Here is a 12,352-nt window from a genome sequence, read left to right as displayed (position 1 = left end):
TGAAATAGATGCTGAGATGATGGCTGCGTTTGTCAAGAAGTTTACTAAATTTTTTAAGAAGTCAAACAAGTTCAATGCTAAGAAACTTGATAAAAATAAAAATTTTGAGAAAAATAAAAATACTGCTATTTCAAATGTTCGAGTGGGTAACAATAATTTCAAAGAGAAAATCAAAAGTCATGACAGTAAGATTTGTTATTATGAATATTCTAGTTTTGGACACATTGCACAGGAATGTCCTAATCGGCATAAAAAGAAGGGTAAAATTATGAAAGTCAATTAGGATGACTCAAACGAGTCAGACGACAATTTGAGAAAGACTAAGAAAACTATCTAGCTTTCACTGCCTCTCTCTTTCATACTAACTCTATTATTGATTCTAATAGTATAAATGAATAAGAAGTATTACCATCTGAAGAAGAAGACAAATATGAGATACAAAAAACATATAAAAATTTGTACTTAAAGTCGTTCAATCTCAAAAAAAGTAACCTAAGACTACTTTAGAGACTCAAGGTAATTGAATCTAAAAGAAATCAATTTGAGGAAATGTACAAAATGGAATTTAAATGTGTCAAAACCCCCACTGAACAATTGAAGAAACTAGACATAAGACGAAGACAAGTAGAGATTGAATTAGAGCGATTGCTGAAGGATGTGGCATTTTTAAAAGGGAAGAACAAACTAGACAAGATTTTAAAGACTCAAATTTCTAGAAAATAAAAGTATATAGACTTAGATACACCATAATTCAAGTAATAATAAGACTATTTTGTTTCTTCAGGTATCCAAAATGGAGATAGCTTAAAACCAACTTTTTGACCTATAAAGCGAACTTGGACGAACTTTACAAAGTCAAAGTTGAATCAACAACATAGTGAAACTTGAAAGACGAAAAAGGTAAACATAAGAAACGCTCCTCAAGAAACGTAAGTAGAAAAAGATTTATACCCACATGTTATCGCTACAACATTTAAAGGACATATTAAGTCACATCGTAAAGTTTTACAAAATCCTAAACATGTTTTCTATTATGGGATGAAAATTAGACAATTTTGCGTTAGGCACCTTTTTAGGGTGATGTTATCTAGTGATCTTTTTGTGAGATATGTTAGTTAGAGGGAGATTGATTACTTATTTATAGTCCCTAGTTATGTGCTTCATGTATATCTAATTTTAGTACTTAGAATGTGTGGTTTTGGTTGTTTTTTTTTTGTTCTAAGTTTGAGTCATTTGTCTTTTGATTGGTTTGCAAATATTTTAATTTGTTTCTATTTTAGTCTGCATATGACTCCTTTTTTAATATTTATAGTTGTAACGGAAAAAAAAATTAGTGCACTTTTAGATTCAAAATTATTTTCTTGATATATATATAACCTTCATTTGATTATGAGTTATTATAGTCAATTTTGTCATCTTGAAGTATATTATGTCATTTCTAATTTATTCACCCTCTCGACTTTTGTAATAATTTAAATTTAATGCCTTTATAATATTTGTATATTCTTGAGTGAGCATGATTTCATGAAATAGTTTCTTCGGTAGCTCACTATTTTTTGTGATTTGCACAATTTGACCTCATACTTAGTCAAAAATATTATATTCATAAAAGATCAATGAAAAAGGATACAATGAGTTAGAGTAAAAGCTATCTTGTTTAGAGCCTAGTTTGACTCAGTACTTTGCTTAAAAATTTGAAATAACATATTTATATATTGTTCATTATGCACTACAAGAAAATAGCTATCTACTCATATATGAAAGGCGTCATTGCACCTATATAGTTTAAGTGATTAAAACAATACAGTAAAAGTTCTTATTAAGTTTGGAGAATAAGTCTAAAAATACATCAATTGATATTAAGTCAGTTTGACTAATGTGTTGCATTATTATTTAATAGAAAAGTTTATTTAAAAAGATTATTTCATGTTGTCTATGCTTCGGTTGTATATGCATTTTGTTATGATTAATTTGTATGTGATGCATTAGAGTTGAACATAATATGTTATATATGACTTGATTGATCTGTGTATAACTTATTTTATTTGATTGATATATTTATGTCCTGAATTTATCTTTGAATTTTTAGAAATACATCTCTAAAAATATTTAGGACTTTCTGAAAAAAATTTCTAAAAAAATTAAAAAGAATTCTAAATTTTTTTAGGATCAAACTTCGTGATTCCTTCACTTTTTCACAAGATATGATTTGTGTTTATTTTCTTCACCTTAGAGTTTCATTTTATTGATCTTTTAAGCGATTGAACGTGGTAGAATCATAATTGTGGTGTAGCTTCTTGATCTCATGTGTTTTTTTCTTAAATTAGAACTTTTCTTTTCCTAGTGAATAGTCTTTGTCAATTTGAGCCAAAAAAAGAGGAGAGTGATTTAGAGAGTCTGAGTCTAAGGAGTTGTAGGAGTTTAGAGGTTTAGGGGGAGTGAGTTTTCTTTGATATGTTAACTGTGCTAAACTGTGTTTGAATGACTTATTTGCTTAGTATGTTAATTGAAGTGAATGCTTATTACTGTTTAGATCATATATGTTTATTGCTTATTTGTATGATCACTTTACTTCATCTTATTTTCATTTGATCTTGGATTGCATGTTACTTTTATAGGCTTAAGGTGTTACATTTTTCAAATATGTTGAATGCTCATTCAAGATTCTTCATAATTTTTGTAAAACTAGATATTTTATCACAAATTACCAAATGAGGAGATTGTTAGGTTTTTAATGTCAACAAATATGTACAAAATAATATAAATATTTTTACACATGTTCATGAGCATATCTACAAGTTTTGGTAAGATCCAAATTGAAAATTTTCAAGTTTTAGAGAACATAAGTCATCGCGTTCGCATCATGTTCAAACGCAAAATCAAGCGTTTGCATATAGAGAATGTTTTTTGGCCGTTCAAACGCCCTCGAGCCACGTTTGAATACACCCACATAGCATGCAAGTTTTCGGACTTTCGAGAGTTCTTTTTTGACTTAGATTTGGTCTTATCTTGTTAACTTATATAAGGGGTGGAATGCCCTAACCTAAAATGTTAGTGATTGTTTTTGAAATAAAGTTCTTAAAGTTACAATATTTTTCCACCAACAAGATCCATCTCTTCTTGAACGCTCCAAAGCTTTCGTCTTAAGGGTTATCTAGACGAAAAATCAATCTCAATGGCTACTAAGATTGGAGATCAATCATGAAAAGCGATGAATTGCGGATTCTAGCGAGCAAGATTGAGTGAAACAAAATCGTAGGGATTGACGAGTTGTTTTACAATTCAGTCTTGTAATTGTGTAAGCCTATAAACTGAGTGAGATAAATCCGTGGTTTTTTTTTTCCTGTTTGAGTTTTTTCACGTAAAAATCTTAATGTTCATTTTAATATTTATTCCGTATATTAACTTAAATAAAATGTTGAAATCATTGCCTAGGATTTATATATATATATATATATATATATATGTGCGTCTAAGTTTTTAGTTTTTTCACCGTAGTAAGATTTGGACCAATAATCTCGGTTTTGAATGAATTACTTAGTCTATAGGCTTTTTCTCAACAAAAGAAGTACCCTTATAATATTTTAGAATTTGTTGACATTGTGATCAAGTATGTGCTATCCTTGACTTCACAGAGTAAAATTATAACCTCTATCGGACCATCTAATTGATCTCAGCGTATTTTTAAAAAAAAGTTATTAAAATAGTAAAAATGAGCTCTTAGACGCATCTATAATATAAAGTACGTAAATTTTATTATAAAAGGTTCTACAAGGCTCTTTTTCTAGTATGTCATCCATGTACAACATTTAGGAAATATATAAACCATTATCGACCACTCAAAAATAAACTCAACCATCTTATTTACAACATGTCTACCTCATCTACGTTCTTAGTTGCATTCTCTTTATTATAAGAATAACACGCACTCTGATAGCGAATCTTAATAGGTAATATAGTAATATCCCAAAGTTGATGATATATAGTTCATTTAGTACAGACCAAATATCAATAGATAAGGAAAAGATTATTCAACATATAACATACAAACCGATCTCCCAGAATTATTGCAACAAACAAACAACATGTAAATGAGATATCTCCATTATTCATTAGTGTAATTTCTCTCCGTCTTTCTCTGCAAGTAGTACTTCTATCACAACTTGCTAAACATTTGCATTTCTCATCATCCTTGATAGTTTGTCAATCCAGATTTTACTTAGCTCATCCATGTCATTCTCTTCCTGCAAAACTAGTCTGTATTAACCCAAATATATATATATATATATATATATAGAGAGAGAGAGAGAGAGAGAGAGAGAGAGAGAGAGAGAGAGAGAGAGAGAGAGAGAGAGAGAGAGTTACCAAATTGGTGTTGATATGAGCAATTTTGTCCCACTCAGGGCCTCTCATCTCATCAAACTGTCGCTGTATGGCCGGATTACAACCATAAAGCATACAATACCTAAGTGATGATAGGCAGCTCATTTCAGCCGGTAGGGATGAGAGCTCTCCACAGTATAACATACTCAACATGAATAGGGAAGTGAGGGTGCCCACCCCTGTAAATGTTGTTAAGTTTCTACATGCTGAAATATCCAAGAACTTAAGGCTTTTGAAATGTTGCAAGTCTAGTTCCCATGGCACCTGATTATGAATGCATCCCATTGTCAAGTTGGAAAGAGAAGTCAGACTCTGGAAGCATCTTGATAGTACATGGGATGTAACCTCGCAGTGGAAGATTTGAAGATATACAATGGATGGAGGAAGGAGACCGCCTCCCTCTCCGGACTTCTGTTCTCTGTTTATAGATGTCAACAGTCGTGAACAACTATTTATATATAGCTCTCTTAGGGAGATAAATTCTACGAGTCCTCTAGCCGGCATAAGCTCATCGCATTTTATGATGAATAGCTCCTCGATCGCCTGTACGTGGTGGGGATGCAAGATGCGCAAGCTATCACCCTTCCATTTTCTAAATACCCGGGGAGGAATGAAAGCAGGAATTCCCATCAATCGGCGGCATCTCCAAATCTCGAATTTACGAAGGGAAGGAAACAATTGAGTGCCTTGTAGTCCGGTCCACTCTACCCATCTTGGCATGTCCCCAAAGATTAGCACCTCCAAGGATGGGAATCTAATTTTCACCTTACCCTTGTCGCCAAAGAATCGAGGACCGATGCGTGTGACTGCGTGCATTCCTCTTATATGTAGAATCCTCAGGAGTGGCAGATCTCCCAAAGGTGGGAGCTCTTTCCACCCTTTGCAGCTCACTAGATGTAGTGAACTTAGTCCCTCAAGCCAAGAATTCTTCAACCAGCTGGGAGACCTGAAACCACGGTTTCCTTTTATAGCTAGCACCGAGAGAGTTTTATGTGGTTTCAAGGCATCAAGAACTTTTACATCATTCTCACAAGTCCTCGTAGAAGAGGGATCCCATTGAAGCTCCAAGTTCTTTATGCGCTCCTTCTTCTGCAATTGGATGTTGCGAGCCTTTTTCCTACTTTCGACCTCCTCGAGAGACTTGATTCTGAGTGTCCCTTGAAGCCAATCTGTGTCGCTTGCCTCTTCAAATTTTTGACCATTCTTTACAGAGCACAATTCTCCGGATTCTTGAATGTGGGGAACTTCCAAATGCCTCATTGTGATGTTCACATGTTTACCGTGGACGTAAAGGTACTGTAGATGGTAGAGCCTGTGCAATCCCTTTGGTAGTGATGCAAAAGAATTTCCAAAAGCCAAGTACCGTAGATGAATCAAAGGCTTAATCACTTGAGGCAGTTGCTTCAACCAGTAGCCAGACACGTCCAATATGCGAACCGCTCTGAGCTTTCTGAATAGATGATCTTCTTTTGGTGGAGCCTTTGAGCATCCCTCAGATGAATTAATAACTAATAAGGTCCTCAATTTACTCAATTGCGTCAGGCTCTCAAGTCGACCCAATTCACTAACCGTGATAGATATATTAACAACAGTCGAGGGGATCTTCATTGTAGCAGGATCACTACTTTCAATCCGACGATATTCACCCTTTGAAACAGACACTGCCAACTCATTCATCAAGTCGTGCATAACATAGTACTTGACATCACCAGGCCAGAGTGTTTGGAAAAATGAGCTATCACATAATTCTGTGAAATAGCTCAGCCCTTGATCCTGCATTCTAGTATAATCGCTTTCATTTCCATCCTGAGGTTTTATGACACCCCCTGCTATCCACATATGGACCAACTTGTCAGGTTGGAAGACCCAACCTTTTGGAAATAAGCTGCAAAAGGAAAAGCACCTCTGCAAGTGTAGTGGCAGGCTATTGTAACTTGATGTCAATAAATCCATGAGACTGTTCTCTTTATTTTGTTGAGGAAACTTGCAACTGTTACTTGATAAGGCATTTGCTAGAAATTTTTTCCATTTGTTTAAGTCCGTGTTATGTTTCAATCGGTTTGCCACAATGTTCAACGCCAATGGAGACCCGTTTAGCTTCTTTGATATTTGCCATCCAATATGCTTGAATTCCCTCATCTCCTCAGAATCAGCGATTTCAGGACGGAATGCAACTTTTTTGAAAAACAACCAACTGCTCTTACTATTTAAGGGTCCCAAATAGACTGGTTTCCTTTCCCTTGAGGACAACTGCTCTGCTATTGAGCTCATTCTGGTCGTCACCAAGATTGCGCTTCCCTTTTTACCATGTTGTAGAGGTGCAAGGAGAGTCCTCCACTTAGTAAAAGTATTCCACTCGCTTATCTTGATGTCATCCCATAAATTGTCCAAAACAAGTAGGAACCTTTTGGAATCCAATTTTTGTTTTAGCGTAGCTTGAATGGTGTTGAAGCTATGGCTGGCATCATTTCTTGTACCTAATTCTTCTAATATATCCTTTGTGAGCCTTGTGACATCAAAGCAATCAGAAACATGAACCCACATCCTGATTTCAAAATTACTTCTAATATCTACATGGTTATAGATGTGCTGAGCAAGGGTTGTCTTCCCTAACCCTGAATCACCGGCGATGAAGAGTACGGTAGGACCACCATTGCTTGCCCTACTAGAAGATTCAGCTTCATTGCATGATTCCAAAAGTGCTTCCCTTATCTCCGTTTGCTCCTTTTCACGTCCGATAAATTCCTCTGCATAGATTAAGGAGCTTGTGGCCGTCTGTCTCTGGACTTCTCCATTAGCACTTGTTCTCCCAGTTTCTGCAGCATCAACTTGTGCTAACTGGGGGAGACGCTGTGCAAAAGAGTTTACTCTCTCTAACTTCTTGCATAACTCTGATAAGCTTGTTTGGAGATCGTCAAGACCAACTAACCGCATGCAAATCCTAACACCAGAGGATGTCAGATATCTCACCCTTTTGTTTCTACGATCTTCCTGAGCTTTCAGGTGTAGGTAGTCAAACTTGTCCTTCATGTCCTCTGCCTCGTACACAGCTTCTTTCATCTCATTTAGAAGGTATTCGTGTCCATTCACGATCTGTCGGTTCTCAACACGGGAAACGACGGCACTGATTTCTTCACTGGTAGTTATTAATCTCCCAAAATCATTCCTCATGTTGGAGCTCCAATTGTACTGGCTCCTCAGGTAAGATAATGCCATCTCGGCCATTCTAGCAATAAATTCTGGTAGAAGCGATTCAGCCATTGTGAAGTAGAGAGAGAGAGAACTTCACCTCCTCTATTTTCAAAGGAAATTGGAAGAGAAAAAGGTGTAGAAAAAGGCAACAGGAGACTGCCCAGCTCTACAGAGGCCTAATGGAGATGGAAAGTACCAATGTATCGATAAGGGATTGAGAGATATATAACTCCGCAACCTCTGCATTGAAGGTGTTAAAGATTCCATAAGTTAACTCAGAAGAAAGGCGACAAAACGAGAATCATATTAAACACTGCATAATATTTCTTCTTAATAAAGTGAAAAAAAGAGATAGTGTCTATCTTATGAATCATAATATTGTCTTAATGTAATGTAGAGAGAAAGAAGCCTAATATGATTAACCCCATCCCATCTTACTCTCTTTGTGAAGAAAGGATAGAACTAGCTCAACAACGTATATGCTATCAATAAACACACGGAATTCTGATGTTTAATTAATTTGATAAGATAGAGATTTTTTATGCATGGAATTCTGATGTTTAATTAATGAAAGTGGTTTGAACACATGGGGTTAGATTTGATTTTTCAAATTCCAATTTGTAAACTTTTGAATGGCGTGCAATTGACTATTATTGTAGGAAGTATATATAATCTAACTCTGTCTATCTTTTTTAGATCACTGGAGCAGTCCAATCTTCTTTTAGAGAAGATTTTGAAGATCACATCCTGGTTCTGAATGGAATGCGTTAGAATTATTTTTATTTTCTACTTAATGTATTTGTATTGGATTTGAAAGAACTACGTTTCGATGATCATTAAAATGAAAAAAATTCATCGAGGGCTACTGAGATTAGGGAACAAATTACAGAAAATGATATATTATGGATTTGAGCAAGCAAGATTTTACTGATATAGTCGTGAAAATTAACAAACAGTATATACGTTATTCATGTAATTGCTATAGTTATTAGTAATAAATTTATATTTGAGTTTGGATTCGTAGTTTTTTACTTAAGTTTAGAATTTTTAAATAATTATCTTTCTACACTTATTATTTTGTATTATTATATTAATAGTGTGTCATACAGATAATCTCTTAAGACATTTATTTTTTTTCAATTAATATCAGAAAATGGATTTCTCCATAGAGTGACAAACCTCCTTGTTTCTATTAGATCTCTTTGCTTGATGGAACAAACTATTTCTATTAAAAGGCTAAAATACATGCCTATTTAAAATCTCTAGATAAAAGGTTTTGGTTGTCTATAAATATGAAAAAATTGTTTAAAATATTAAAGCAGTATCTTAATAAATTTTATTAGATTTTCTACTTGTAAAATAGCCGATGATGCATGAGATATTTTTGAGACTACTTATGATGGTACATCTATTATCAAGCTGTCTAACTTATAAATAATAAGTTTCGAACATTTTATACCAAGTTTTATGAGTTTTATGTGATACTTAGTGATATATAAACTCATGTGTAAGAATTCCTAAATAAAGAATTGCAAAGAAAATTCTTAAGTTTTTGCCTTATAAATTTTAGAAAATAATGCCATAAACTCTATAAAAGTAGAACACTTGTTTGATAATTTATATCTCTTTGTTAGCCTTGAAAATTTTTTGGCATGACTTTGATAATATTGCAAGTAAGATTATGCAAGCCACTTAGGACGGCCCTGATAAATCTGATTATGAGGATTTTAAACCTGAATAAGGAAATTACGTAGCTTTCATACTTCTACTTTACATAAACACTTTTCAACACATATAAAATAATATCGATCAAAGTTCATAAAAAAGATATGAGAAAAATAGAACTTAATAAACTTTTTAATACATAAAATAATATCGATCAAATTTCATATAAAAAATATATGAGAAAAATGCTAAAGTTTATTCACTTACATTGGTTAGCCAACATAAATTATTAGTAGCAACTAAATTCTATTTTTTTAAAGTTATAATATTTAGAGAAATTTATATATAACACCATGTATTTAAACGAAATTGTAGTTTACATCCAATATTTTTACTATTTACAAATTGGGTCCTATGATTTAGCGAATATGAGCAGAAAACATCCTACCGTTACAGATCCGTTAGATTTATTAGTTAAACTTAACAAAATCCTATAATTACCCAATATAACTATAGATATTTTAGTCATTTTAAAACTTAAAAAAAAATTAATTTGATGGAATATTCTCATACGTGCAAATGGTGTTATAACTCAGGATGTTTTCTACACATGTTCACCAAATCATAGGGCTCAATTTATAAATAATAAAAATATAGAATATAAACCATAATTTTGTTAAAATACAGAGTATTATATATAAATTTTCCTAATATTTAAATTAATTTAAAGCTTCTGAAATAATAAAATTTAAGGATACTCATTAGAAATAAAGTTACAGAGGACTCAATAAACTTTGGAAAGCATATAAAAAATTTCAAATGCATATAAAAATAATTTTACTATTTAAATAGTTGAATTTGAAGGAAGATACTCATTAGAGTTGAAGTTTTAAAGAATTTAATAAGCCTCAGGAGCGCATATAAAATAGTATGGATTGAAATTTATATTGAAAAGATATGACAAAAGCAAAAGAAAGATAATTTTATTATTTAAATGAATAAATTTAATTTTAAACCTTTAAAATGGTTGAATTTGATATTCATAAGATATGAAGGTGCAGAAAAGTAAATAAGCTTTTCAACGTATATACAATAATATCGATCTGAGTTCATTTAAAAACTATAAGAAAAATAAGAAATTTTATTCAAGCCACTAATGTAAGCGAGACTTACTTATCGATCCTAAGTCTGCCAATTTAATTTGTTAGAAACAATGTAACTTTTAAAAGGTATAATGTTTAAATAAATATTAAGCTATGTTTTAAAAGGTATAATGTTTAAATAAATTTTAAACTTTTGAGCTGAGAATTTAAAAAAACTCGTTAGAGATAAAGTTATAGAATACTAAATAAGCTACCTAATATATATAAAATAATATTGATTAGAGTTCTATCAAAAAGATACGAACAAAGATTGAATAAATTAATTTTATTATTTAGATGGTCAAATTTAAAAATACTTATTATAAAGAAAATTAAAATATTATTTAGATGATCGAATTAATTCTGTTTATGTGGTTTAATTAAAATTTTATTTAATTAGCTAAATTCAGCTCTGCGTAGTTTTAGAAAAATATTCATACAGTATAAATTAGGTATTCGAATATTATGGAGCTATCTAGGTAAGATCAGCAACCTCATGAATATTTTTCCTAATCTCTGACCACTCCTTGGTTGATATATCTAGATCTAACTAACTAAACTTTATGGTCTTAGATCCGTTGGAAAGCTCTTTTCTAGATCAAAAGTATATCGAAAGTTCAAGAGGATCCAATGAGTAGATCACTTGACATCACCCTTGAAAGTCCCATATTTAAATCTATCTGTCTAAAACCGTTACGAATTGGATCAAGCTGATTCGTAACAACCGATCAGTTCAAATGCCTAGATCTTATTTGAACATATTATGTAAGTTTATCCGATTCGTAACTATAATTAAAATTTAAACAATTTAAACATAAAAAGATAAAAAAAAAAAATCTTTATTTTAGTTTTCAAGTATTTTTCTTAGTGTCCTTATATAGTTTATATTGATTTAACTTCAAAACTAACTAGAAGGATATCAATATAAATAACATACTTTTAGCTAGAACTATCTATATTATTTAAATATTGTTTAAAAATAATCGATCCTATCTAATAAATCACTAGTTGAACCAATAAATCACTAGTTGAACCAATAACTCAGTGACTCGACCTATGATCGGGTCAACGTCAAATCTATGATCTTAACTAAAAAATGAATATGCCGATAGAAAATTCACATAAATATTACAGTAAAAGAATAATGAAGAAAAATAATAAAAACAAGTCGGATGACAACCGACTAAGAACCTGGCAATTTATGGCAATCACCATTCATGCTAACGTGCTTTGGATGATCCATATATTTGAGTCAGACCCTGTCAGAAAAGGAAGAAGAAGAGAAACATAAGATCAAACATCTATGTTAACATTGATATCTGCTAGAGAATCATCACCAATAAATTAAATTCGATTGTTAGATGATTCTTTGGGGATTTAACTCAACTTAAATTTACGTACCAAGTAAGCAAACGTTTATAATGCATGCAACGTCATAGACAATTGCATGTTAACAACGTCTATATACATCCTATACTTTTGCTTGGCGAATGCTACGTATAGGAGATAACACCCAGCTCTCTTAGACCAATCCATGAAGATGGCAAGGATATGGGAGGATGGATGTGCATATATAGCCATCCAAGTCAACACGAGTATTCACATCAACAACAACAAAGAAAAAGAAAAAAGAAAAAAGAAAACCACACACACAAGAGAAAAGTCAATGGAATGCATGCAATGTATCTTTAATCAGGAAAACAAAGTCTACACCTCTTTTCTAATCTTTTTTCTGCAATGATTTGCATCAATTTGTCCTAAACAATTGCGGAAGATTTCTATCGTTTCGTTAGACAACTACTTAATTATGTCAAACTAGAGACGATTAATTGGGATGTCTTCTTCTTTTCAGAAGATAACATAAAGAAGGAATTTGAAATGGTAAAACTAATAACCGGTTGGCAGCAGAACTCGTCCTTCAATGCATACTCTATTAACAATTTGCTTCCAAAAAAGTTTGATGATACAAA

General features: G+C 32.3%; 1 protein-coding gene across 2 annotated transcripts; it reads right to left on the bottom strand.

Moving 5' to 3' along the window:
- Window positions 1-3,892: 3,892 nt before the first annotated feature.
- LOC140770589 (putative disease resistance RPP13-like protein 1) lies at window positions 3,893-11,910 on the bottom strand. 2 transcript variants are annotated; one of them, XM_073111845.1, is made up of 4 exons: window positions 11,784-11,910; window positions 11,563-11,641; window positions 4,366-7,815; window positions 3,893-4,244 (listed from the first exon to the last, which is right to left on the bottom strand). In XM_073111845.1, the coding sequence occupies exons 3-4, from the start codon at window positions 7,642-7,644 to the stop codon at window positions 4,167-4,169; spliced, it is 3,357 nt and encodes a 1,118-aa protein (XP_072967946.1). In that variant the 5' UTR covers window positions 7,645-7,815; window positions 11,563-11,641; window positions 11,784-11,910; the 3' UTR covers window positions 3,893-4,166. The 2 variants fall into 2 exon arrangements, with proteins under 2 accessions (XP_072967946.1, XP_072967945.1); XM_073111844.1 differs by having other exon boundaries at window positions 11,574-11,641.
- Window positions 11,911-12,352: the final 442 nt, after the last annotated feature.

This window comes from Typha angustifolia, chromosome 11 (assembly GCF_048772165.1).
Source record: "Typha angustifolia cultivar Huaian chromosome 11, ASM4877216v1, whole genome shotgun sequence".
Lineage (NCBI taxonomy): Eukaryota > Viridiplantae > Streptophyta > Magnoliopsida > Poales > Typhaceae > Typha > Typha angustifolia.
Note: the sequence above shows the minus strand (reverse complement) of the source record. Positions and strands in the feature narration are given on the sequence as shown.